Below are 27,463 nucleotides of genomic sequence, written 5' to 3' on the forward strand. Positions count from 1 at the left end.
TATTTTGTGTTTTCTCCTTTCGTGGATCCTTTGATGCCTTCCCATTGCTGCAGCTTAGGCTTGTGAGCATAGACTCCAAAGCCATAAATTACCGAGTTACAAGTAAAATGGCTATAGTCTATCATGTTCTAAGCTCTGAACATATTATCATTTATGCCATTAAAAAAAAACACCAGACATGTCTAAGGTTGTGCAGTTAAGTGTTTCCTTAATGTGTTTGTTCTTATTGCACTCACTCTATTACATTCAGTAATGTGAAGCCTTCTAAAGATTGCTCTAGATCTCCATCCATTGCTCTTGTTAATTATTTGTGTCTAAATATGATATTAAAAGCAACAGTGACTCAAAACACTATGTAATTCTTTAACTCTCTGGGTTGTATTAATTTTGTGCTAAGAACCTAATTTTCCTCATTTCTTGGTATCAGGCACTGACACTTGCGGTTCTTTAAATAACCATGAGGAAATAAGTCGTGTCGGTAGACCAACACGGACTTCTCACAAAAGAAAGGTAAGTGCTTATATAAATTTCATGGTATTGAAAAAAAAATCATTGCTAGATCTCTGAGTTCAACGCCAGCCTGGTTTACAAAGCAAGTTCCAGGACAGCCAAGGGATACATAGAGAAACCCTGTCTTGAAAAAAATAAGCAAAAAAGAATTAATACTTTGTCTTACTCAGTGTGTAAACCAAAATAATGTCTTGCTGGTCTGATTTTAATTCTACTAGAAGAAAATCCATTAGAACAAGGGGTTACCTTCAACATTTTGTTTCTATAGGAAGCAGCCTATTTATCAGCTTAGTTTTAGGTCTATATGATGATAAATTTTATTGTAAATGTGGAGAAGATCCACATATAATTAAGAGCCAGAAAGTAGCATAAGTACATGCTTTCTTAAACTATGCATTTAGTTTGTTTTTATGGTGGCATTCTACTAACAGGGATAATCATTGCTTCCATTGGCTCCATGTATTTTGTTTTGGTCATTAAGTTACATGTAATTGGATTTTTGTCTATAGCTTTGTAAATATAAGTGTGCCTATACTATTACTGAATATTCACCTGATTAGATAAAAATCTTTTATTTTAGCAAATTTACATTTCATGACTTGTTATAAGCTAGTAACAGTTAAATACTAAGTTGATATTTTCTTCATAAGTATCTGATGAATGAGCCACTAGTTCTTAAATCATTTTTTCATAATATAATAATCCTTCTGATTTTATGCTTAATATGTTAGAGAATGTTAATTAGTAATTCCCTCTTTTAATTTTGGTTACCATACCAGTAATAGAATTTGTTACATTAGGAAGCGATGGCATGTAAAATGGTAAAAGTAGATAGGAGGTGTGGCTCAGTGATAGTGTGTGCACCAGGCAGGGTTTTAACACTGAGCACTGAAGGTGGGGGCAGACAGGATGAGCCTGTCATAGGAGGAAAGGCTAACATGAAACCTACCATGCAGTGAAAGGACTGCCTGTGCTTTGTGTCCTTACAATAATGTTCTTTATAGCGGTTGATGAGTTCTGCAGAAGAGGATGTTTGCAACTCATATGCTACAGAAGCTGAGCCCTCTGAAGAGAAGAAAATGAACGGAAGGAAATCTCAAGAAGGAAAATGTACAAGGAAAGCACTTCCTAGAAAGAAACAGGTAAGGATGCTTTTCACAATTTGATTTACATGGTGTAGTACATTTCTACATTGGCTAGGAAGGGAAGCGTGGAAGTAGCTCTGCTCATTACCTGAGACCAGTTCTGTATCTGCTTCACCTGTGTGTGCTTCCAGCCCAGGAAGCAATAGACAACATATTATTGCTCCTCTTCTGAAGTATTACACTTTTTTCTTTCTTCCTTCCTTTTTCCTTCATGATTCACGATGTAGCCCAAGTTGGTCTTGGACTCATCATTTTCCTCCTTCAACCTTCCCATGCTGGGAATACAAGTATCACGCCCAGTTCCTAAAACCGTCGTGGATGCACGTCTTTTTTAATGCTTATGATCCTGAGAAGACAGTTGTATGGGTATCTTCACTAGTTCCTTTCTTGTTTAGTCTTCAGCTTCAGGTCCCCTCTTTCAGGATTGGCTTCTGGGCTTGGTTAACTGAAAAGTATCCAATGCTAACAATTTATTTGTTTGCACTCTGGGTGCTTTTAACAGATCTCCCAAGTCAGCTTGGGCAACTCTCGAGCCAATTTGTTAAGCACACACTTATCAAACTGCCTGTTATTTGTGATAGTGACAAAATGTCTATTACAAATAAATGGCTGCAGGCCCAATCCTTTATGATGGGGCCCACATGCCTTCTTCACACTCTGCTGCCCCAACTGTGAAGCTTGCACTGTGCCAGTCTGATCTTCGCAACCCTAACACTTAGGGTTCCTCAAGCCCTGCATCTTTGAACTCTCCTTGTAACTGACCATGAGTGCCACACTTTGCTGTACATGCCTGGTTATCTCATCAAGAGATGAGTAAACCAACTGCTCCTTGGACTTCCAGCCACAGAGAGTTACTTCTGTATCTAAAGAAAAGATTGGAAGCCAACTTAAAGGTGCCTCACTCTCTGTGTGTTTAGCCGACCCTGCATCTTTCCACCATTCCTTTACCCTTGCTGTTCTGTTGGTTTTGAATGTCCGCCCTCTGCTTCCTGCTGTTTGTTAGTGCTTCATTCACACCATCTCTTGTCTAGAAATACTTGCTTAGCTCTGACCTCAGTCTGTGTCCTTCCACTTTATTCAGTCCCTTAATTACGTATCCATTCTACCACTAATGATATCCTGGCCCTCAGGCTACTCCTAACTAAGCGTTCAGATATCCACAATTCTGTGTTTCCTAATTTGTCCTGAACTCTTTGAACTATTGCATCCATTCTTATGATAGTCTCATTTCTGTGTCCTTTTTAGCTGCCTTGTCTACTTGGCAGTTTCAACCCCAGGTTTCTTACTCCTGCCATGTAATGCCACTACTGAGACACAGATGTGGACTTGTTCCATCTAGAGTCATGGCTTCAGGTGTTACCTGAAATCCCCTCTCATCTTCTGCTTTACCTGAATGATTTTTCCAATAAATATGGTCAGTTAGTTACTAATCTATTAAAAGTTGGTATTTTGCCAGATGGTGGTACATGCCTTTATTTTCTGCACTCAGGAGGCAGAGGCAGGCGATTCTCTGAGTTTGAAGCCAGCCTGGTCTATAGTGCAGGTTCCAGGACTGCCAGGGCTACACCAAGAAATCATGTCTCAAAAAAACAAAAATAAAACAAAAACATTGATGTTTTCCATACATTCTTATCTATGCATTCTTTAGAATTCCACTCTCTGCCCTTGTAAATCATTTACTTGTGGTGATTTCATATGTACATGTTTATTAATGGCAAAGTCTTAAAACCAAGTCTTCTTGATCGGTTATGTCTCTCTCCAGCTGCCTATTGGACACACCTTCTAAAGCCATCTCTACGACCCTTTAAAAGTCAACATTTTCATAATTAGTCAGTGTTACCCCTCAGGAAACCCACATAAAAGATTCCATGATCTTCCTCTTATTCCATGAAACAAAAAAGACTATTTTTCCTTGTTGATTGGCTCAGATACACCCGAGTCATCAAATTCAGAAAAAAACCATTTTCCTGCTTTGTTTTCTTTTTTAGACTTAGGGTAATGGTGAAAAATTACCGTGCTTCAAAAGTGTGTATATGTTCAATCAATGGTATGCATATCATTTGTTGCAATGAAATTTATTTTTTTTAATCTATAGCTTTAAGAAATACAGTTAAAAATAATGCATATATTTTTTCCTAACAAATTAGTGGCCAGACAATTCAGGAAGACTAAACATTAGATTGCTCTAATCCCTTCTAGGACCCTGCTGGATTAATGTAATTGATGTAATTTAAGCAATAAAGGTAGAATAGCAATGAGAAGGGGTGTTAAGCAACAGATGACAGCCTTCAATGAATTTCTAGAAGACAAGGCAGATGGGAGCATGTTGGCGAATAGAAGAGGTGGAAAGATTTACAGTTCAGAATGTGCTAGGGAAGAAACTAGAGGGGTCTGGGAACCAGCCTGCTTGTGGGAATCCCAAGAGACTCTGGCCCAGAATTGGCAGGTACAATGGATGGGAAGCGTGAGAAGTAGTACTGCAGAAAAAGATTAATTGAAGTCTTATATATGAAACAGTCTGCACCAGTTGGCATGCTATCCCTCTCTCCCACCCTGATGTTCAGAACAGATGTTGTCATCTAGGTTAAAGCCCCATTCTGGCATCTGTAAATTCCCACAGTCTTAACAGCCAACTCTTGCCCTAACACAAAGCCTAACAGCTGAGACACTTTTGTATTCACTGCCTTGCCCTGTCCCTACAGAAAGTTCCCAAGGAAAGTTTCCATACAGCAAGGAGACTGAGCTAGAACACACAGGAAACTCGTGTTCTAGTCTGTTCTTAATTAAGAATCAGATCATTGAGTGGAATCAATATTGTTAAAGAGACAAGTTAAAATACCAGTATTTTACAAACAAAACAAAAACCTGATCTCAGAGAAGTCAACTGTGGACTGGAAGAAATACATGTATTTTGTTAGATTTAAGAAATTAAGAAGGGGATTCTATAAAAAAAAGGGAAACAGAAAAATAATTGGAAATTTAGGAAGTTGCAGGTTGTTCTAAGTCTTCATCTGTCTTCTCTTGGCTCTGCCAACTTGGTACTGACCCTGCTGAGCCAGTAACCCATGCCTTTGAACCTGTTAGAAGTAGAAGTGGTCACAGTGCTCACTATGTGCCACCTATACGAGGATCTGCCGACATCCCTAGATTTAGACCCGACTCTCCACTCTTGTTACATGGGATGATTTCAACTTGAGGAAATGCTGTGTCTTGGTCATTAAGCACCTGGGTGCTCCCAGCAGGCAGTTTCTTTCCCAAATACAGGGCAAGGCACTGTTTCCTATTGGTCAAGAGGAAGGGCAGTGTTTTAGTCAGTGTTGTATTGCTGTGAAGAGACAACCATGACCAAGGCAGGTATTACAAAAGAAAGCATTTCATTGGGGCTTTTTAAAGTTCTGAAGTTGAGTCCATTATCATCACAGCAGGGAACTTGGCAGCATGCAGGCAGACATGGTACAGCAGAGTATTTGAGAGTATTTGAGACTTTTACATCTGGATCAGCAGGCAGCAGGAAGAGAAAGACACTGGACCTGGCTTGAGCTTTTGAAACTTCAGAAGCCCACCCCAGTGACACACTTCCTCCTACAAGGCCACATGGCCTACTCCTTTCAAATAGTACTGTTAAACCAAGCCAGGCAGTGATGAGCACGCCTTTAATCCCAGCATGGGAAGCAGAGGCAGAGGCAGGTGGATCTCTTGAGTTCGAGGTCAGCCTGGTCTATAAGAGCTAGTTCCAGGACAGGCTTCAAAGCTACAGACACTCAGTCTCAAAAAACACACACAAAACCAAAAAATAAAAAATAAAAAAAATCAAATAGTGCCTCTTCCTATGTACCTATGGAGGCCATTTTCAGACAAACCACTACAGCCAGTGACATCAGTAGAGACAATTTCTGATTTTATGGTTCTTAGGCCTCTTAAGGACTTGGGTCTGTGCTACTGCATCTGACTGGTTCCTGAGCATTTCAGGCGACTGAAGCAGAAGAAGCTCACTTTATGTAACTGACCTACAGACCACTGTGGTAAACTCAGGGGCAACCTTCCACAAAAAGCCTTACTAGGATTCCATTAAGGGGCCCAGCATAAGTTACCAGGCTAAGTGAGATGAAAATGTGCCAACACTGAGAGCAACTGTCCAGGAAGTTTTGGGCCTGGAGATACACGTGCTCCTTAAATTCCTGACCACTTTTTCAGTGATATCTGTAGAGTTCCAAACTTCTGCATAGAGACCTGCACTTCTTGCTCTCTTTCCTCACTCAAGTCATGTTCCCTTTTTATCTTGTTCACATTTGAGCCTTATTTGGGGGATTATAAATAAATAAATAAGTGGAAAAAAGAAAAAATCTTAAGTAAAAGACCATATCTGAAGGAAGGCAGCAAAGAATCACTAATGGAGGCATTAAAAAAGAGAGTTCGTGGCTTCTGCTTTGATAACCCTGACACCAGAGTTGGACACAGTGGTCTTCTGGTAGAGATGTTCATGTGCTGTTTCTCCACAATATGACCAGAAACTCATCTCTCAGATGGTTTGATGACTGTCTGTATGCTGATCTGGCTCTCTATCTATGTATGTATCTCTCTCTATCTCTCTCTCTCTCTCTTTGGTTTTGTTTGGTTTGGTATTTCAGGACAGAGTTTCTCTGTGTTTAGCCCTGATTGTCTTGGAACTCACACTGTAGAGCAAGCTGGCCTTGAACTCAGAGATCTACTGCACATCTGATCTGGTTCTTTTGAAAGAGCAACAGTAGAAAAGTGATGGGGAGAATGGCCTTGTAGCTATTGAGGCCTGGCCTTCCATCTGTGTGTGGCAGGTGGCTTGTTGTGAGAAATACTCAAGTATGCTTTTTGCGCTTGTTTGGTTCACGTTTCATCATTGGTTGAAGAAGAATAAATCTGGAGTTCTTTAATGTTGTATTAACTCACTGTTTGCTCATATTTAAAGAAAAGGATTAAATCCATTTTCACCACACCTCTCCCCCCCATATACATACATATATACATACATACATATGCACATATGTAATATATAGCAGTAGTCAGACTGGAGAATAAAGGAATTTCTAAAAGGTAGAGTACAAGAAGGACTTATAGGAGAGTTATCCAAGAGACTTTACTGGAGCTCAGAAAGAGCAGGGGAGGGGGGAATTTTAGTAGAAGAAATTGAAAATATATTATTTCTCAAAATTGAAACAAGGACTTTTCAAGCTAAAGGGACCTAGGAATGCTTGGTGTCTTAGTTACTTTTCAGTTGCTATGATGAAACACCAGGGTAACTTATGAAAAAGTTTAATTGGTCTTAGGATTTAAGAGGATTAGGGTTTAACATACATTATGGAATAACAGCAAGTGACAGACAGTTGGAGCAGTGGCCAAGAGCTCACACACACACTTCTCCATCTGCAAACAGGAAGCAGAGAGATCTGAAATGGTGCATATCTTTAACTTCTAAACTCACCCCAGTGACATGTTCCCCAGTAAGGCAAAACCTAATCCTCTCAAATAGCTGCTAGCAAGGGACCAAGAATTCAAATGCCTGAGACTTATTTAGGAGACATCTCATTCACACCACCACGCCTGGTACATTAGAAAGGCAGGGCAGTGTGAAATTAAAGAACATAGATAAGAAGAAGAGTGAACTTTGCTTATAAAGAAGTAATCCAAGTGGTACCAAATTACTCAGAAATTAAAATGATCCCTGGGTGTACAAAGATGCTCAAACTGCACTTTCAGGGACCATTTGGTCATCATAAGTCCCCCTATGACAGGAGTTAACAGAGATTTAGAAGGTGGAAATATGTATACATTGTTAGTGGGCCAAAAAGATTCACTCAGATTTCTTTGATGCAGATCTGTGCAGAAGTGAATTTTGGAGGATCTGGCTGAATCTAATATTCATTTCCCCTTCTACTTGGCATTCCTGGTTCTGGGAATGCCTCAACGATCCACTGAAAAATACAAAAGGATATGTGTCAAGTCATTTATCATATCACTGTAAAGCAGAGGATTAAACACAAGCCAATGGCATCAGATATGACACTTGATTGATAAAGTAGACTGTCCACCAAATAAATTTACAAAGCTGTAAAAATAGTGAAGAAAACTTCCATATGCTGCTGTGGAGTGATGCCAGAATACACTTACTAATATACTTAGCAGAAAAAGGCAGTTATAAGCAATGTGTATAAGAAACAGTTATTGCTTGTCTCTCACTAAGTCACATTTTCAAGTAGCATTAAAATGAGGTCATTGGGGTTGGACTCTGATCAAATCTGTTGTCCCTATGAGAAATAGAAATTTGGATACTAGAACCAGGGATGCTTACACACAAAGGAATGTACTTGTAATGACACGGGAAGAGACCATCTACAAAGCAAGGAGTAGTTAGGACTAACCAGCCAGCACGTTGATCTCGAACTTCAAGCGTTCAGAATTGTAAAAATAAAGTTAGCTTACCAAACCTGCGATGACTTTGGCAGGTGGGTCTAACAATTAGACTATCATTATCTAAGAAAACAAGAACATGTACATATTTATGCAAACATGCATATGTTAAGTGTTTTAATTCCTTTTTTTTTTTTTTAGGATTTTCGAGACAGGGTTTCTCCGTAGCTTTTTGGTTCCTGTCCTGGAACTAGCTCTTGTAGACCAGGCTGGCCTCGAACTCACAGAGATCCGCCTGCCTCTGCCTCGTGAGTGCTGGGATTAAAGGCGTGCCCCACCACCGCCCGGCTTTTTTTTTTTTTTTTTTTTTTTTTTTTTTTTTAAGGAAAAAAAAGCTCAAAACATGTTATCCAGGTATGGCAGCACAGCTTAATGGATAAATGTATTTATCACCAGGCCCAAGGACTTGAGTTTGATCCATTTGATTCTCCTGGTGGAAGGCTAAAACCAATCCCTTCAGAGATGTCTGCTAACATCCACATACATGTCATGGCACATGTGTGTACGCACACAGACACACAAGTAATTTAAAAGAAAAAAAGGGGAGCTAGAGAGATGGCTCAGTGGTTAAGAGCACTGGTTACCCCTCCAGAGGTACTGAATTCAATTCCCAGCAACCACATGGTGGTTCACAACCATCTATAAAAAGATTTGGTGCCCTCTTCTGGCATGCAGGCACATGATGGTAGAATATTGCATACAAAATAAATATTTTTTTAAAGAATTGAACTTACTGTCCTCTCAAGACTGGTAGCTAGAATAGAAAAATGCATGTCATTTCTTAGTTTTGACTTTAAAATCATGCACATGTTTTACATGACTACAAATCAAGAGGATTCTTTAAAAATTGAGATCAAGGCCAGGCGATGGTGGCGCACGCCTTTAATCCCAGCACTCGGGAGGCAGAGGCAGGCGGATCTCTGTGAGTTCGAGACCAGCCTGGTCTACAAGAGCTAGTTCCAGGACAGGCTCCAAAGCCACAGAGAAACCCTGTCTCGAAAAACCAAAAAAAAAAAATTGAGATCAAATAAACCAATTTTGCTATATTGAGTTTGCAGCTTAACCTTCTTTAAAAGAACCTGCAAATTTTAAACCTGCAAATTTGTATATGTTATGGTATACTTAATGACCAAAAATAACTGTAAAGAAGTAGTGTGAGACACTCATTGATTGAATTTGGTTTAAAAATATTAATAATTTTTATTGTCATTAAGAATTAAGACTTCACCTGGCTACTGGCTGAGTGATTAAGAGCACTGATTGCTCTTCCATAGGACCCAGGTTCAATGCCCAACACCCTCATGGCAGCTCACAGCCATCTGTAACTCAAGTTCCAGGGCATCAACCCCTGTGTTCTAGCCTCTGAAGGCACCAGACACATTCATAGTACACAAACACATGCATACCAAAATGCTCGTATGCATAAAAGAATTTAAAAACAAAATATTAAGACTTCACTATGAGACAGAAGATTATAGATCAAAGTTAATTTGAAGGAGTAGTATTGGTATGAATTCACTGATATTTTACACTTAAAAGAATTTTCTAGCCTTTTGCATTGAAAATAAGGAAGAACAAGTGACTGGTCCCACTGCTATACCTACCTATAAGAGACCAGGGTTTTATGGAGAAAAGGATTCTCAAGTTTAGAGTGCTGTGTGTAGAAAGTGAGCCTGGGTCTCTGTACTCTAGTGCACAAAGGAAGCTCAAACAACCAGGGTCTTATTAAAGAAGAACAGTTGTCATCGCAAACATGAACTACTGTCGTCATTTGAAGCAGCATATTTTTGAGCCTGGAACTAGCTCTTGTAGACCAGGCTGGCCTTGAACTCACAGAGATCCACCTGCCTCTGCCTTCCAAGTGCTGGGATTAAAGGCCTGTGCCACTACCACCCAGCTGCCAGGATTGTTTTTATTCTTCAGGTTTCTTTTGAGACCAAAGTTTATCATGTTACTTTGGCTGGCATTGGACTCCTGGGCTCCAACAGTCCTCCCATCTCATCTTTTTTGTGGTGGAACTACACGCACTGACTACACACCTAGCATTTTTTGTTTTGTTTGTTTTTAATGTGTTTGGGTTCATGTATATATGTGTACCATCTTGTGCCTCATGCCCACATGGCCAGAAGAGGGAATGCTATCCCAGTTCAAGGAACTGGAGTTACTGGGAATCAAACCTTGGTCCTCTGCCAGAACAACTTTTAATCACTGAGCCATCTTTCCAGCCCCCTACCCTGGCTATTTTTAGGCAATTTCAAAACCATTTGTTTAAGTATATCTTAATTATGTGACTAAAACAAATGATAATCGTTGACTTTTGTCTTCTGCCCTGTGTGAAAAATTCCTGATCTGGAAGGGAGTGGAATAGAAATAAAAGCAAGTTCCTTCCGTTGTCTTCCATACACTCCAGACCCTGAACTGATCTTACCATTTTCAGATCACATGGCTCCCTCTGGGATTCCTTATGTCTTTGGCTACTGTGCTATATGGAAGTCTTTTGTTGTCTTTTGGTTTGTTTTTAATATTCAAGTAAATTCCAATTTTTGGTCAGTTTTTAGGCTTTGTCAGATCTTATGAGTAAGATCAGTGCTTAGATGCCCTGTTGTGACAAACCTCTTAAAACAAAATATTCATCCTTATTCACATGTCTTAGATAGGGTTTCTATTACTATGACGGAACACCATGACTAAAGGACAAACTGAAGAGGAAAGGGTTTATTTTATTTATACTTCTATATCACTGTTCATCATCGAAGGAAATCGGGACAGGAACCTGGAAACCAGAATTAATGCAGAGGCCATGGAGGGGTGCTGCTTACTGACTTGCTCATCATGGCTCAGCATGTTTTCTTATAGAACCCAGGACTGCTATTGGCCCTTTCCCCTCAATCACTAATTAAGAAAACGCCCTACAGGCTTGCCTCTTGTAGAGGCATTTTCTTAACTGAGGTTCCCTCCTCTCAGATGTCTTTAGCTTGTGTCAAGTTGATATAAAACTATCCAGCACATTAACATTTAGCAGATTTTGGGTAAGCTCAGCACAGTTCATTTTGTTTGACATTCATGTTTTCAAAGTATGTAAGGTCATAAGTATGCTAATTAGCTTGATGGAGCCATTCCAGAGTATATACATTATCAAAACATTGTAAGCCATAGGCACTTTTATTTAACAATTTAGTTTCCTTATGGTATTTTTCCTCTCTCAAAGTAACAGAGAGGAATTTGGAAGATTCCTAATAGCTAGGTGCCGGCTATTCTAATATGGGTATTGGTCAAGGCCTGTGTTAATCAGTTCACATTCAAGCTCCTTTTATTACTTGTTCTTAGAGAATTTCATACAGTATAGTTTTATCATATTCTTTCCTGCACCCCCCTCCCCCAGCTCCTTCCAGAACCTCCCCTCTCCCTATCCGCGCAACTACGTTTTTTCTCTCTCTTAAAAAAAAAAAAAAAGAAGAAAAAAGCCACTAAAAAAACATGGAGTCAGATTTGTGTTGTCCATCTACTCCTGAGCATGAGGTCTGCCATGTGGCTGACATACCCAGTATCCTCTGTCCCTTGAAGAAAACTGATTTTTTCCTTCCCCTACCACCTATCATTTGTAAATAGCTTTTTGGCTAGTGGTGGGATTTACCCACTTTCCCTCCTTCATCCTGGGATTTTTGCTGGCTTGAATATGTGCAGGTTTTGGACATTCTGTCTTGATGACTTAGCCATGGCCTATGTGGAGTATTCTGCTGTGACTCCCATTCTGCATGAAGGGGCAATGGGGTATTCATTTGACATTGCTTGGCAGCTAAGTGATAGACTCTGAACCCAGAATCCAAATGTTTCTCTTCTGTAGCACATCTGTGAACCCCACCTTAAAATATTTCTTTTCTCTTGGCTTCCCCATCCACTGACCAAGCCAGATTTCCTCATCTAGTCCATGAAATGTCAACAGATGTTCCATAAAAAAGAAAGTTTAATGGAAAAATATTTACCCAGTGCTTTTCTTATGTGCATAGAGATTATTTATGCTGAGAACTTCTCACGGAATTATATGTTAAATGTCCACTGCATATCACCAAGGGGAACATTCATCTTGTAGCATTCTAAAACTACTTTTGTGTGGAATGTTGTATTTGGTTTTATTTTTACAAATTATCTATAGATATCTTGAGGAACACACAGTTCTGTGCCATTTCTGTGTTCTTGAATCTCATCCATTCCCTTACACTATTAGTTTCCCCTGAATCTTGTAGGCTGTTTCTTGAGTATAAATTCGCAGGTGTGTTTGCCCGCCTTAGCCCACAGCAAGCAATGCTTTTCCTGGAGTCACTGTATTATACAAGGTTAATTATGTCTGCTTAGCTGCTGTTCCTGCATGGATGCCAGGGCTGCATATGTCAGCTGCCACCTGTGGTCTGTGTTGAGTACTTGCAAGTATGTTTCCTGTGCTGCACCACCAGGACAGTTGCCCCAAGATTACAGTGGAACATTGTGCTTTCTGTGCGTTTTGAAAGCCTGTTAGCAGCAGGGTCCTCCTCTATGTGCCTATAGTCTGACATGGTGTCTACGTGTGGTGACTTTACTCTTCGACCAGGAATCCTTAAGGCCACATCCTGTTTACTTTAGTTCGCACAGCACACATGTTATCAACTGGCTTTGCTTCCCTAAATGTTTGGATGGATTCACTTTCTTGAAGTATTAACTGTCAAAAATATGTTTTGTATTGAAAGTTTGAGAATGTATTTCATCCCTTTTGTTAGTAAAAGTCTTGTATTTCAATATAATGCTATAATGTCCTTAAAGTTTTTTAAATAAAACTATTTCTCAGTATTTGTAGGGCATTATGAATCAAATATAATCCTACATTCCATAAGTTATTAAAGTTTTTTTTTTTAAAAAAAGTCTGGATAGTCACATTTTTTATAAGTCAAGATATCTTATTGTAGCCTCTTTTACTGTACTAGAGCTCATAGAGCCTTTTGCATGGTAGGCAAGCACTCTTCCTCTGAGCTCTGTCCTGAGCCTGTGTGACCTCTTTGTTTTAATCATGATTAATTCATTTATTGTTTGCATAAATTCATCCAGATTTATGTTACCTTTCAATGTTATCTAAGCACCTGTTGTCTCTTCAACCAGGTTTATGAACAGAAAGCAACCTCCCATAGCACTTCAGTAGATAATTCATGCTAGATTAGATATTGTATACGTATGTGTTTTGCCTGTGTGTGCCAGGTGCCATTGGGTCCCGTAGAACTAGAATTATAGACAGTTGTGAGCTGTCTTCTTGGGTGCTGGGAATTGATTGATCTCAGAAGAACAACCAGGGCTCTTAATTGAGTAATCTTGGATTATCATGCCTAGTTATAAATAATCTCATTAATTAATTCTATCCAACACTATACCATCTAATCTGACATTTTACTTTGACAAATACTCTGGAAATCGAGAAAGTTTGTGCATTATCAATTGAGTTTGGATTCATATTTTATCTGACTTTATGTAAGTTACCTTTCTCTTGCTGTCATTTGAACTCAATTTTTTAAATGGAATAACTGATTTTAAGTTTTTCTAGAAAAACAAAAAATGCACAACTTTAAAAGAATTTACTGTGTAAATGCTAATTAGAAATATCTTATGTATGAAAGGGCCAGAACTGAGCAGGGCCTACATCATTCTCAGTCACAGTGTCTGAATACGTATCTTTTCAGGTTCTAAAAAGTTACAGAAAAAAGAAAAGAAGGGGGAAGAAGAGTGTTGAGAAATGCTTATATGGGAAAAGAGACATTGCATCCAAGAAGCCACTCCTGAGCCCTATCCCTGAGCTTCCTGAAGTCTCTGAAATGACAGCTCTAGCTGACTGCATACAGAGGACATGTTCAGGTGCGTCTCCCAGTCTGAGCTTATTTTCTTTCACCCTCTCCATATGCTCTCTCTTACCCTTTCCCATTCACTTTTATTTAAAAAAAAAAAAAATATTGAATTCATTATCATTAAGTTGTAGCCTGTAATCTGTGAGGGGTCTAGGCTCTATCGGAATCTGATGAAATCCTCATCATTTTTATCAGAAAAATTCAAACACAAAATTTGCATGTAATTTTGTGGGAGATTATTTCTGTTCATCTACTTTTTACTGTACTTTGATTGTGTGGCTCATCACAGAAAGTAGGCAAAGATGCTCACTTTTTAATATATACATCTTAAGAGTTAATGACAGTGCCAGATGGTAGCAGCACACATCTTTAATCCCAGCACTCGAAGACAGAGTCAGATGGATCTCTGAGTTCAAGGCCAGCCTGGTCTACAGAGATTTCCAGGACAGCCCAGGGCTATACAGAGAGCCCTGTCTCAAAAAACTGAAGAAAAAAAGAAAAGAGTTAATATCAGAAATAGGGAAATAGAAAAACTAGCCTTATAACATTTCCTTGCAATTATAATCTAGAGATGTTTATTTGTAAGTTGGGCTTGATTACCTTGAGAGTTACTGTTACAAACAAGTGAAGACCAAGGTGATTTATATCCTAAGATTTATTCATTCTGTGTGTGTGAGTGTTTTGCCTGCATGTATGTATATTCATTATATACATGCCTCGTGCCTGCTGTGGCCAGAAGGAGGGCATCAGATCCCCATAACTGGAGTTGGAGATGGTTGTGGGTTGCCATGGGGTGTTGGAAACGAAACCCACATCTTCTGCAAGAGTACCCAATGTTGGGGGCTGGAGAGATGGCTCAGTGGTTAAGAGCATTGCCTGCTCTTCCAGAGGTCCTGAGTTCAATTCCCAGCAACCACATGGTGGCTCACAACCATCTGTAATGAGGTCTGGTGCCCTCTTCTGGCCTGCAGACATACACACAGACAGAACATTGCATACATAATAAATAAATAAATAAATAAATAAATAAATAAATAAATAAATAAATATTTTTTTAAAAAAAAGAGTACCCAATGTTCTTAACCCCTTAGCCGTCTCTCTAGCCCCTTTAATGTGTAAGTTTAAGCTAAGTTTTCATGCTTAAACTGTTATAAAAAGTACCCCCTTTAGCATGTTGTGTTTTTTTATATGTAGCCATTTTAAAGTAGCTACCTTTGTCTAATTTCATATCACCTTAGCATGCATTTTTAAAGAATTCAAGATGAATGATATGTGTATCACTGTAGACTGGTTTCTGCAGGCATCTCAACTTGAGGGCAGAGCAGGAGTTTAACAAATACTCAGAATAACTCATTCCTGGCTTCTTTCTTTTGCTCTTGTCCTGTCGTATGGAGTGCTGTGGAATGGGAGGTCTGCCATTTCTACCTTCTTTTAATCTGGCCTTGATTCTTCATATTTATTAAAATGTTACTACCTTCATTGCAGGAAAATACTTTGACTTTCAGTGCTTTTAATCTGTAATTGCTGTTGTCACCTGAAAAGAGGGTTTAAGACAATTTAGTTTATTTTCATCTCTCTCTATCATCTTCATTCCCTAACATCTCTTTTTTCTCAGGATGCTATAAAAATACACCAGTACTAATTTTAAAGTAATAAAAGATCCTAGCTAATATAGTCATTGTAAATCAAGACTTGTGTGAATCTCTAACTTTACATACTATTTTACATACTCTAATCATGAATGTATTTTTTCAGATTGAAATGTTTTTGTTTTTTTAACTTTAGACTCAGCTATATTTTATATAAATCTTCCAACTTTGATTTAATTTAAAACATCTTTTATATTCGTTTGAATGACCAACTAAAAACATTATTTTAGATAATAGAGATAGAATCTAATAGCATTGATTTAGAATCATAAAAACTGGATTCCTATAGGACAGTGATTCTTAACCTGTGGGCCGCAACCCCCTTGGGGGCCAAATGACCCTTTCACAGAGGTCACCTAGCACCCTTAGGAAGCACAGATATTTACAACTCACAACAGTAGCAAAACTATAGCAACGAAAAGAATTTCGTGTTGGGGTCACCATAGCATAAGGAACTATATTAAAGGGTCACAGTATTAGGAAGGTTGAGAACCTCTGCTTTAGGATGACATGTCCCTTCTCAATCTCAAACCTTACTAATTAGGCTTTCTCACCTATGAAGTACTGCAAACATAGAGAGCTACATGTGATGTTCTTGCCTGGAGGATGAAGCTTAGTCGGAAAGGAAGGGACAGAGCGGGACTTCGAGATTGGGTTCCATGGCTCTGTTTACTTTTTATATTTTTTTATATCTACTTGAATATATTTTATGGGAATTCTTAGAAGCCATGACACCTGCACATTTCAGCTGCTATTCTTCATGTACCCTAGAATTCTGATTTTATCACCTTGTTTTAAGAAGGCATTGATAGAAGAATTTAAAAAGAGTGATGTCTGTTTTTTCAGTCAGTAAGAACTGTTTCACACTATTTCACCTTTTAGTATGAGAAGCACATTAAAGAAAAGGAAACTAACACAGCAGTCTCATTTTCATAGTCTGAACTTGTGTGCTTTATTATTCCCTGGTTGAACACTTGTTTTCTTAACCTATGGACTGGGACGGTAAGGGACGGAGAACAACAGATGTGCGCAAGAACAGTGTGATGATTGTAGGTTGTGTACTTTCTGAAAGCTTAAAAGACAGTGTTGCATAGAGCACATTGTGTAAGTCACAGACTGCTCATTTCATAGGCATTACACTGTTCCTTTGTAACTGAATTTAAGTGTGTTTCTATGCCATAGATGATTTCAGCATAAGTGGTGAGCTGGAAGAAGGGATCTCTCTTGAAATTCCCGTCAAAAGAGAGACACTCTTACCTCTGGAGGAAGGTTCGCCTGAGCTGGATCCAGCCTTTGACCAGTCTCGTGTATCTGAATTGTGCTGCTGCTTGCTGCCGGGCACTACAGCTTCTGAGGAAGGCACAAACCCCAACAACAGGGACACAGGCAGAAACAGTAACTCCAGAGCAGAAAGTAAGTGTCAATGTGCAGAGGAGCCAAAAACTGAGACCAAGACTGAAAGCAATCCTGTGCCTTGTACTTCTGTGACCCAAGAGCACATTGTGTTAGATAGTCCAAAGCCTCTGTGTAGCCCTTGGTGCCAGGAATTTTCCAAAGATGAGCAAAATACAGAAAATCTTTGTGATAGCCTTACGGTTTCAGAGAATATGAATATAAAGTGTGAGAAAGAGAGTGCATGCTCAGCTCTGAAGGGGAATCTGCAGTGTGACCCTTTCCCATCTGACTCAGAAAGGGAGTGTAATTGTTCAGAAGATATTCTAGTTAAAAATCTAAATGAATCTACACGCCCCAGTAAGAATGCAGGAAGAAAACGTGCAGAGAACGGCCACATCACGAGTGGTAGAGGAAGGAAACGAAGATACTCTAGGAACTTTTGTGAGAGACAGAGTTTATATCTGGAACAGAACGGTAACTCTGCATCTTCCCGCAGCGGGGAAAGCTCTTCAGAGGTTATTGTCGGGAATCCCCAGCTTTGTGAAGATTTATCTGCCGCCCTAGAGCAAAGCTTTCAGAGAGCAAGCACTAAACCCAAAGTGAGACGCAGCTCAAGGCTCCAGGGAAGCCTGGAAGATACAGGGCTTGTATGGATGTTGCCTCCTACTCCTCCCACATCCCAGGAAATGAAAAGGAGGAGGACAATTTGTGCTTTTGACAGCAGAGGATTTGAAAGTATGTCCTCTTCTAGAGAAGAGACTATATCCGCGGGACAAAACCCAGGTGCCCTGCCGTCCATCCCAGGCAGTGAGGGCCAAGGTGTTGGTTCTTCTAAGCTACCTGGGAGGAGGAGGAAGAGCATCTGTGTGTCTACATTCCCAAATGCTGAGAGTACCACTGAGCCACCAGGCTTCAAGAGAAGATCCTTTCTCAAGAAGGGAGAGAGCTCTCAACTGCCATGAGGGTGCCGGGCACAGGAGAACTGGTTCTGGAACTGACAGTTTCACCTGGCATTGGCTCTTAAGAGGAGGGATCCCAGCTTCCTCCCTGCTACTTTCATCCCTGTTCAACTTCAGTGCATTGCTTGTTTCTAATAAAAAGCATTTGAGTTGTGATGACTTTGAGTAGAAATAAATGAATTTCTTCATCATCCAAAAGAAAAAAACCTATTGTATATCTTCTCCCTCCATATGCTAAGTAGGTTTATTAGTCTTACTGAAATGTTCATTTTTAAACTCAACAGTGTTTCTGCATTTTTTTTCAGTTCCACAGAGCACATTTAATCTTCTACACTTGAAAACAGTACACAAAAATAAATCCATGTAAATAGTAAAACTGAGGATCTAAGTTAGTGCTTCTCTGTGTTAGAGAGATGACAGCTAAGTAAATGATACTGTCTCATAATGTTGCCCGCATTTAAAATAAAGTCATGTTAACTACTTTGGATGTCTACTCAGGAATACTCAAACTGCTTTTTAAGAGTGCATAGTTGTCTTGATTCACCTGGTTTCTCAGGGACTACTTATCACAAAATTCTAGAATGATACTTTAATGCCAGGGGTGGAAAATGCTGATAATTATACTTTGTTCCCTTTCCTTAATGAAATGAAAACGGCATGAAGGTAAAAGCAAATCCCTCCCAACAGCACAACCTTTACGAACACCCATTTCTGTATATAAAAGTCTCTCAGCTTTCTTCATTGTTGACAGCGTTTCCAAACAAGGTCCCTCAGTATGAGAGGACAGTGACAGTGCTGAGGCCTGCCACTTCTTACAGTACTTTCTGAAGACACTGAGGATAGAGTTTAGTTGCGGCACACTCAAAATGGCTGCCAAGGCCCCACAGTCAATCGGGTCTCATACACTTTCATCCACTGGCCAGCAATGTCGTCAGACTGGTAAAGAGAATCTTTCCTACTGGTTCTGAAGATGTGTTCTTCTACAGTCCCTTGAGTAGCTTGGACAAATAAAGGGAGCTTATTCTGGAAAAGTACTAGCTTATGGTATGGATTCCTAGGTTGATCACATGGAAAGTCCTTACAAGTCCATTTATTTAGCGCTGTATCATAGGCTTCTACGGTAGACACACTGATGATTTCCACAGGTTCCAGCTATGTAATAGATGGAGTCTTTGTACACAGATGCCAAGCCCTGGACTCTAGAAACAGTCATGGGGGTTAAAATCCCCAGTATTTTTGTGGCTCATAGAAGAGGAAAATCCCCCCTGTAAAACATAGATCTTTCCTTTGCGTTCCACAGCATTGTGAAACTCCCTGCAATCGTCATGGCACAGGCAGGATCCGACCGTTCTCTCTGCTGCCATAGCACACCGCAGCCTGCAGGGGGTTTCTTCCATCGCCTTCATACACATGCCCTCCAATTGCCTACATTTTACCACGGAAGTGCATGAGTTTGTAGCCTATTCTGGCCTGAAGCAAGGATGGCTTGGATAGCAATCTATTGATGAAATGGTCATACATCCAAAAAATCATTTTCTGCATTATGATCAATGGAGACCTCACTGCTGCTTGACCTGTACCCTCCTGTGATGTAAATGTCATTATCTGGTGATAGAAGGATCCCAACTTCTCTTTTTTGATGCATGCAGCATCAAAACATTTCAGAAGCACTCATTCCAACCCTCTGCATACTATGGCCTGTGCAAACTGAGGTGGAATTTTCTCGATAAATATATTTTCCATCAAAGGAAAACATACATTTGGCAAAAATTTCTGGAAAGTGTACTTCTCTTTCATTCTGCTTATGTTCACACCATCTTATAATGCTCTCATAAACGTGTTCTTCCCGGTCAGTCTGCATTTACATCATTGCTATCTAGTATGCTTAGGAGTTGGTCTTTTGTCAGCTGCAGAAACTCTTTCCTTTGGTGACATACACAAACTTTTTATGGATGTGTTGTTTTGATGACCATGATGATCAGCAAAGATAAAGACTCCAGTAGAATTTTGTGGGTCCAAATGACTAATCATATTCTTAGCACATTGGTCTTATATGGAAGGAATTTGGGAGATGCTAGCTGTAGTGAACAAGGCTTGAACACTGGCCTCTGTCCGAATAACTCTAGAGGTATAGGCACAATTCAATACTAAATCCATTGATTCAGCTTCAGCACTGATGATTCAAACTCTCTGAGTACTTTCTGAAGGGCTGCTAGTGAACATGGATCTGGGGGACCACCTAAGACCTGGAAAAGGGAAGAGGCAGAATTGTGTTCTCACATGCTAACTGAAGTAGGGGCTGAGTGCAGCAAGAACATCTCTATGACAGGAAAGTTTTCCCGTGATCCACCTCCACTACAATGTCAACTGTGAACCATGAGTTTAATTGTTTTTTTTTTAAATTGATATTTGTTGAGCTCTACATTTTTCTCTGCTCCCCTCCCTGCCTCTACCCCCCCTTCAATCCTCCCCCAAGGTCCTCGTGTTCCCAATTTACTCAGGAGATCTTGTCTTTTTCTTTCTACTTCCCATGTAGATTAGATCTATGTAAGTCTCTCTTAGTGTCCTCATTGTTGTCTAAATTCTCTGGGATTATGGTTTGTAGGCTGGCTTTCTTTGTTTTATGTTTAAAAACCATGTATGAGTGAGTACATGTGATAATTGTCTTTCTGTGTCTGGTTACCTCACTCAAAATAGTGTTTTCTAGCTCCATCCATTTTCCTGCAAAATTCAAGATGTCATTTATTTTTTTCTGCTGTGTAGTACTCCATGTGTAAATGTACCACATTTTTCCTTATCCATTCTTTGGTCTTTATTCCATTTTTTTATTGGATTATGTGTTCTTTTGGTATTCAGTTTTTTGAGTTCTTTGTATATTTTGATCAGACCTCTGTCCGATGTGGGGTTACTGAAGATCTTTTCCCATTCTGTAGGCTGTCATTTTCCTTTGCTTTACAGAAGCTTTTCGGTTTCAGGAGGTCCCATTAATTGTTTCTCTCAGTATCTCTGCTGCTGGTGTTATATTTAGGAAGTGGTTCCCTGTGCCATTGTGTTCAAGTGTACTTCCTACTTTCTCTTCTATAAGGTTCAGTGTGGCTGGCTTTATGTTGAGGTCTTTGATCCATTTGGACTTAAGTTTTGTGCATGGTGATAGATATGGGTCTATTTTCATTCTTCTACATGTTGATATCCAGTTATGCCAGCACCACTTGTTAAATATGCTTTCTTTTTTCCATTTGATTTTTTTTTTTTTTTTTTTTTTTTTTTTTTTTTTTGCTTCCTTGTCAAAGATCAGGTGTTCGAAGATGTATGGATTGAAATCCGGGTCTTCTATTCGGTTCCATTGGTCCTCCTGTCTGTTCTTTTGCCAATACCGGGCTGTTTTCAGTACTGTAGCTCTGTAGTAGAGTTTGAAGTCAGGGATTGTGATACCTCCAGAAGTTCTTTTATAGTACAGAATTCTTTTGGCTATCCTGTTTTTTTGTTTGTTTGTTTGTTTTTTTATTTTGCTTTTCCATATGAAGTTGAGTACTGTTCTTTCGAGGTCTTTGAAGAATTTTGCTGGGATATTGATGAGCATTGCTTTGAATCTGTTGATTGCTTTTGGTAAGATTGCCATTTTTACTTTGTTAATTCTGCCTATCTAAGAGCATGGGAGATCTTTCCAATACCTGGTGTCTTCTTCAAGGATTCAAAGTTCTTGTCATACAAGTCTTCCAATTATTTGGTTAGAGATGCTCTGAGATATTTTATGCTATTTGTGGCTATTGTGAAGGGTGTTGGTTCTCTTATTTCTTCCCCAGTCCTTTTATCATCTGTGTATAGGAGGGCTACTGATTTTTTTTTTAAGTTAATCTTGTATCCCCGCTCTCTTCAAGACCTTTATCATGAAGGGATGTTGTATTTTGTCAAAAGCTTTTTCAGCATCCAATGAGATGATCATGTGGTTTTTATTTTTCAGCTTGTTTATATAGTGGATTATATAAAATCTGTTGACAGATTTTCTTTTTCTTTTTTTTTTGGGGGGGGGGTTTCGAGACAGGGTTTCTCTGTGGTTTTGGAGCCTGTCCTGGAACTAGCTCTTGTAGACCAGGCTGGTCTCGAACTCACAGAGATCCGCCTGCCTCTGCCTCCCGAGTGCTGGGATTAAAGGCGTGCGCCACCACCGCCCGGCTTGACAGATTTTCATATGTTGAACCATCCCTGCATCTGTGGGATGAAGCCAACTTTATCATGGTAGATGATGATTCTGATGTGTTCTTGGATTCAATTTGCCAGTATTTTATTTAGTATTTTTGCATCAATGTTCATGAGTGAGATTGGTCTGTAATTCCCTTCTTTAGTAATGTCTTTCTGTGCTTTGTGTATCATGGTAATTATAGCCTCATAAAGAGTTTAGCAATGTTCCTTCTGTTTCTATTGTGTGAAATAATTTGAGGAGTATTGGTATTAGTTCTTCTTTGAAAGTCTTGGAGAATTCTGAGCTGAAACCATCTGGTCCTGGGCTTTTTCTGGTTGGGAGACTTTTGATGACTTTTTCTGTTTCTTCAACTGTTATAGGTTTGTTTAATTTGCTTATCTGGTCTTTAATTTTGGTAAGTGATATTTATCCAGAAAGTTGTTCATTTTCTTTAAGTTTTCCAATTTTGTCGAGTACAGGTTTTCAAAATATGACCTGATGATCCTCTATATTTCCTCCGTGTCTGTTGTTATGCCCCCCTTTTCATTTCTGATTTTGTTAATTTGGATATTCTTTCTCTGCCTTTTGGTTAGTTTGGATAAAGGTTTGTTGATTTTGTTGATTTTCTCGAAGAACCTACTGTTTGTCTCATTGGTTCTTTGTATTGTTTTCTTTGTTTCTATTTTGTTGATTTCAGCTCTCAATTTGATTATTTTCTGCCATCTAGTTCTCTTAGGTGAGTTTGCTTCTTTTTGTTCTAAAGTTTTCAAATATTCTGATAATTCACTAGTGTAGGATTTTCCCAGTTTCTTTATGTAGGCATTTAGTGCTATGAACTTGCCTCTTAACACTGCTTTTATTGTGTCCCATAAATTTGAGTATGTTGTATGGTCATTTTCACTGAATTTTAGGAAGTCTTTAATTTCCCCCTTTATTTCTTTCTTGACCCATTGATGATTCGGGTGAGCATTGTTTAATTTCCATGTGTTTGTAGATTTTTCTGGAGTTAGTATTGCTATTGACTTCTAGTTTTAAAGCATGGTGATCTGATAAGGTACATTGTATTTGTTGAGGTTTATTTTGTTACGGAGTATGTGGTCAATTTTTGAGAAGGTTCCATGAGGTGCTGAGAAGAAAGTATATTTTCTGTTTGGATGGAATATTCTATAGATGTCTGTTACGTCCATTTGATTCATAACATCTGTTAGTTCTCTTATTTCTCTAGTCATTTTTTGCCTGATTGACCTGTCCAGTGGTGAGAGGGAAGTATTGAAGTCTCCCACTATTAGTGTGTGGGGTTTAATGTATGGTTTAAGCTTTAGAAGTGTTTCTTTGACATATGAGGGTGCCCTTGTATTTGGGGCATAGATGTTCAGTATTGAAATTTCCTTTTGGTGGATTTTTCCTGTGACTAATATGAAATGACCCTCTTTGTCACTTTTGACTGATTTTAGTTTGAAGTCTATTTTGTTAGATATTAGAATAGCTACTCCCGCTTGTTTCTTAGGTCCATTTGATTGGTATATTTTTTTCCCAAATAAAAATATAGGAAGTTCTTTTGGTCATGTGTTGCTTTCATTGGCTAATGAATAAAGAAACTGCTCTGGGCCTGATAGGGCAGATCTTAGGTAACCGGAGTAGACAGAACTGAATTCTGGGAAGAAGGGCAGAGTGGCAGACACCATGTATATCCTGCCTGAGACGGACGCTGGTTAGAATCTTGCTGGTAAGCCACAGTCATGTGGCAATACATAGATTAATAGAAATGGGTTAAATTAAGATGTAAGAATTAGCCAATAAGAAGTTAGAGCTAATAGGCCAGGCAGTGTTATATTAATACAGTTTCTATGTGATTATTTTGGGTGTAAGCTAGCTGGGTGGCTGGGAAAAACAAGTGGGCCCTCTCTCCTTGCACTACCCAACCCTTTACTCTGAGACGATATCTGTCGCTGAGGTTGGGATGAGTTTCTTGTATGTAGAAGAAGGATGGATTCTGTTTTCGTATACAGTCTGTTAGCCTGTGCCTTTTGATAGGTGAGTTGAGTCCATTTACATTAAGGGATATTAATGACCAGTGATTGCTATCTCCTGTTAATTTAGTTTCCTTTGTCGGTGATGATAATTTGTGCATTTTTTTTCTTCAGGATTTGCTGTTATGAGATCATCAATTATGTTTTTGTTGGTGTAGCCATCTTCCTTGGGTTGGAGTTTTCCTTCTAACATTTTGTGTAGGGCTGGGTTTGTGGCTAGGTATTGGTGAAATCTAGATTTGTTATGGAATATCTTGTTTTGTCCTTCTATGGTGATTGACAGTTTTGCTGGTTATAGTAGTCTGGGCTGGCATCCATGTTCTCTTAATGTCTGCATAATGCTTGACCATGACCTTCTTCTGGCTTTTATTGTCTCCAATGAGAAGTCAGGTGTAATTCTGATAGGTCTATCTTTATATGTTACTTGGCCTTTTTCCTTTGCAGCTCTTAATGTTCTTTCTTTACTCTGTATGTTTAGTGTTTTGATTATTATGTGGAAAGAGGACTTTTTTTTTTGGATCCAGTCTATTTGGTGTTCTGTAGGCTTCTTTTATCTTCATAGGCATATCTTTCTTTAGGTAAGTTTTCTTCTATGATTTTGTTAAATAAATTTTCTGTGCCTTTGCGTTAAACTTCTTCTATACCTATTATTCTAAGATTTGGCCTTTTCATGGTATCCCATATTTCATGGATATTTTGGGTTAAGCTTTTGTTAGATTTAATTTTTTTTTAACTGGTGAATCTATTTTCTCTATTGTATCTTCAGCGTTTGAGATTCTCTCTTCCATTTCTTGTATTCTGCTGTTCATGCTTGCCTTTTTGGTTCCTGATCTTTTTTTCATGATTTCTGTTTCTATAATTCCTTTGGCTTGTGTTTTCTTTATTGTTTCTATTTCAGTTTTCAAGTCCTGGATAGTTTCTTTTATATGTTTGATTTCTTTTTCTTGGTTTTCTTTAAGTGATTTGCTGATGTCTTCCAATTTTTTGTTTGTTTTTTCCTCCATTTCTTTAAGGGAATTTCTCATTTCATTTTTAAGAATTTCAAACATTCCCTTGAAGTTATTTTTTTAGGTCATTTTCTTCTGGTTCATCCATAGTTGGTTGTTCAGGTCTTGCTGTTGTAGGGTCTTTAGGTTTTACTGGTGTTATGTTGCTCTTTGTGGTGTAGTGTGTGATCATACCTTTTCTACTCATCTTTCCCTGTAATAGGTGTGGTTGGGGCTGTCTGAGATTCTGTTGAGTAATCTTCTAGGTGCCAGGGAATCCAAAGCTCAGATGGTTGTTCCTTGTGGTATAGTCAGTGTCACAGTTCTAGTTACCCCATTGGTTACTCCTGTTCCTAGAGATAGCTCAGCCCTCCTGTGCTTTGCTCTGCTCCCTTGGAATTTGCTGTCTAAGACCTACTTTGGCCTAGGCTGCTGGCTTTGATCTGTTTATGTAAATCCTGGTCTGGATCCCCTCCAGCAGAAGTCCTTGTCTTGGAGTTGGAACTGTTCTGGTGGAGATCGCTGACTCTGGATCTGGTCTCTGGCTCAGTCCTGATCCGCCAGTGTTCCAGGACTGGGTTGGCTCCCAGGACTGGATTTGCTCCTGGCTTATGTTCCTGGTGGGGCTTTTTTCCTCAGGCCCTCTCTGTCCTAGGTGGCTCATTCAGTCTGTACATTGTTTTGAGTTGTTAAGAATACTGCAAGCATGGCAGAGGTCCATGGTTTCATTGGTTGTGTCTGAAGGTAGAATCCCATTCCTTGTTGGGGAAAACATACTTAAATGGCCACCTTCTTGGGTCAGGCCTGTAACCACACTCTTGGTCCCCTCCTCAGGCACCCTGCCAAGGTGGCCATCTCTCCAAGGGGCCCCTCAGCAGATGTCATTGCGCTTCCCGGGGTTCCAGCTCTCATGTTTCTGCATTTGTATTTGTTGTAAGTATACATTGACCACTGAAGGCTTAAGCTGTTCTGGAAAACATCTTTTAGATGACTTATTCTTTTCTTTGGGTTCAATTTAAGACCAGTTTTGACTTGGTTGTCCATCTCAAACCAAAGTTTTTGGTTTTTTTTTTTTTTTTTTTGGTAGTTAAGTGAAATTGAGGCCCTACATTGAAACATTTCTTCAATGACTGTAACTCTATAGATCCATTGTTATAAATGAAATATAATTAGAAATGACTATGCCGTCATTCTTTCAGATTGTTCAAATCAGTCACAAGTAAGTCAGAATTTAACTGTTTCCTATTAACTTTATTTTGAAAAGTAGAAACTTAAATGTGTTCTAGAGAACTTGTTTACCAAGGTAAAGGATGGTGTGGTCACTGATTTGTGTAAACAGCATTTTCCAGCAGTTGAAACGTCTCCTAATATCCGTATGCCTGTTCCTCTGAGCTTAGCTTTCCCAACTCCCAAGCTTTGGTGACAAAAATTTAAAAATCTAAACTGCCATATATCCGGAATTTGTGAATATACATAAATCATCTTATCATTAAACAATGGTCCCAGAAATCCTTTAAATCACTAGTTCCCCTTCAGCCTGATAGCAGAAACATGTTAGCAAATAGAGCTCCCTATAAATAACACAGCAGGGAAGAAAGCTCCCGCTGGGCGGCCCATTTCCCCCTCGGAGGTGGAGCTAAGTTGTTACCGCCTTGGCACCGCCAGGTCTGGAGCCCCCGCTGAGAAGGACCTGATGTATTTTACATTAACAGGCAAAGTGATCCCCAATTTCTTCTGCTCAAGGGTGAATTGTCCAAAACTTTGTTTTATCTTCACACGTAAATCATTTATGAACTTTTCTCTCCCATGTATGTGGTCACAGTACCACCAAACACACACACACACAGACATACCAAAAAGAATTAACTCACTTGAAAACATTTTGGATTGGGGATTTTTTTTTTAATGTTCAGGGGAGGAGGTGTCCCAAACACACAAACTGTTAGAAGGTCTTGGGTTTTAAAAAGAACTTTAGTATTCTGTCCTTATTTGGGATGAAGCTCATAACTGTTGACTGTTGTTTGCCTCCTTATTTTATGGCGGCATCAACTCAGCAGTATCTCACTGGCAGTTGTTCACACACTGGCAGAGCACTCATAAAATGCCCGCTGACTGTGACTCCGTTTATCTGATGTGAGCGTGTTCTCGATTTCCAGTGCTGAGATTAAATCTGTAAGTCCACTCTGCAAATTATGTTCGTTCTGAAATGTTTCATTATAAATGCTTGGTTGGTGTTTATAAAACAACTTCTCTTAGACCAGTGGCCCTCAACCTTCCTAATGCTGTGACCCAAACCATAAAGCTATT

At 39.2% G+C, this 27,463-nt stretch overlaps 1 protein-coding gene and 1 pseudogene across 1 annotated transcript in view; one reads left to right on the forward strand and one right to left on the reverse strand.

Annotated features, from left to right (window-relative positions):
* Positions 1 to 18,236, forward strand: part of Cdca2 (cell division cycle associated 2) — a 45,932-nt gene extending 27,696 nt beyond the window's left edge. Inside the window, exons 12-15 of the mRNA XM_057786330.1 lie at positions 428 to 510; positions 1,515 to 1,652; positions 13,796 to 13,967; positions 16,789 to 18,236. Coding sequence (XP_057642313.1) covers positions 428 to 510; positions 1,515 to 1,652; positions 13,796 to 13,967; positions 16,789 to 17,963 — 1,568 coding nt within the window. The 3' untranslated portion in view covers positions 17,964 to 18,236. The remainder of the gene's footprint in view (positions 1 to 427; positions 511 to 1,514; positions 1,653 to 13,795; positions 13,968 to 16,788) is intronic.
* A 536-nt stretch (positions 18,237 to 18,772) lies between these two features.
* LOC130885283 (kelch repeat and BTB domain-containing protein 8-like) lies at positions 18,773 to 20,319 on the reverse strand (annotated as a pseudogene).
* Positions 20,320 to 27,463: the final 7,144 nt, after the last annotated feature.

Source organism: Chionomys nivalis, chromosome 12 (genome assembly GCF_950005125.1).
Source record: "Chionomys nivalis chromosome 12, mChiNiv1.1, whole genome shotgun sequence".
Lineage (NCBI taxonomy): Eukaryota > Metazoa > Chordata > Mammalia > Rodentia > Cricetidae > Chionomys > Chionomys nivalis.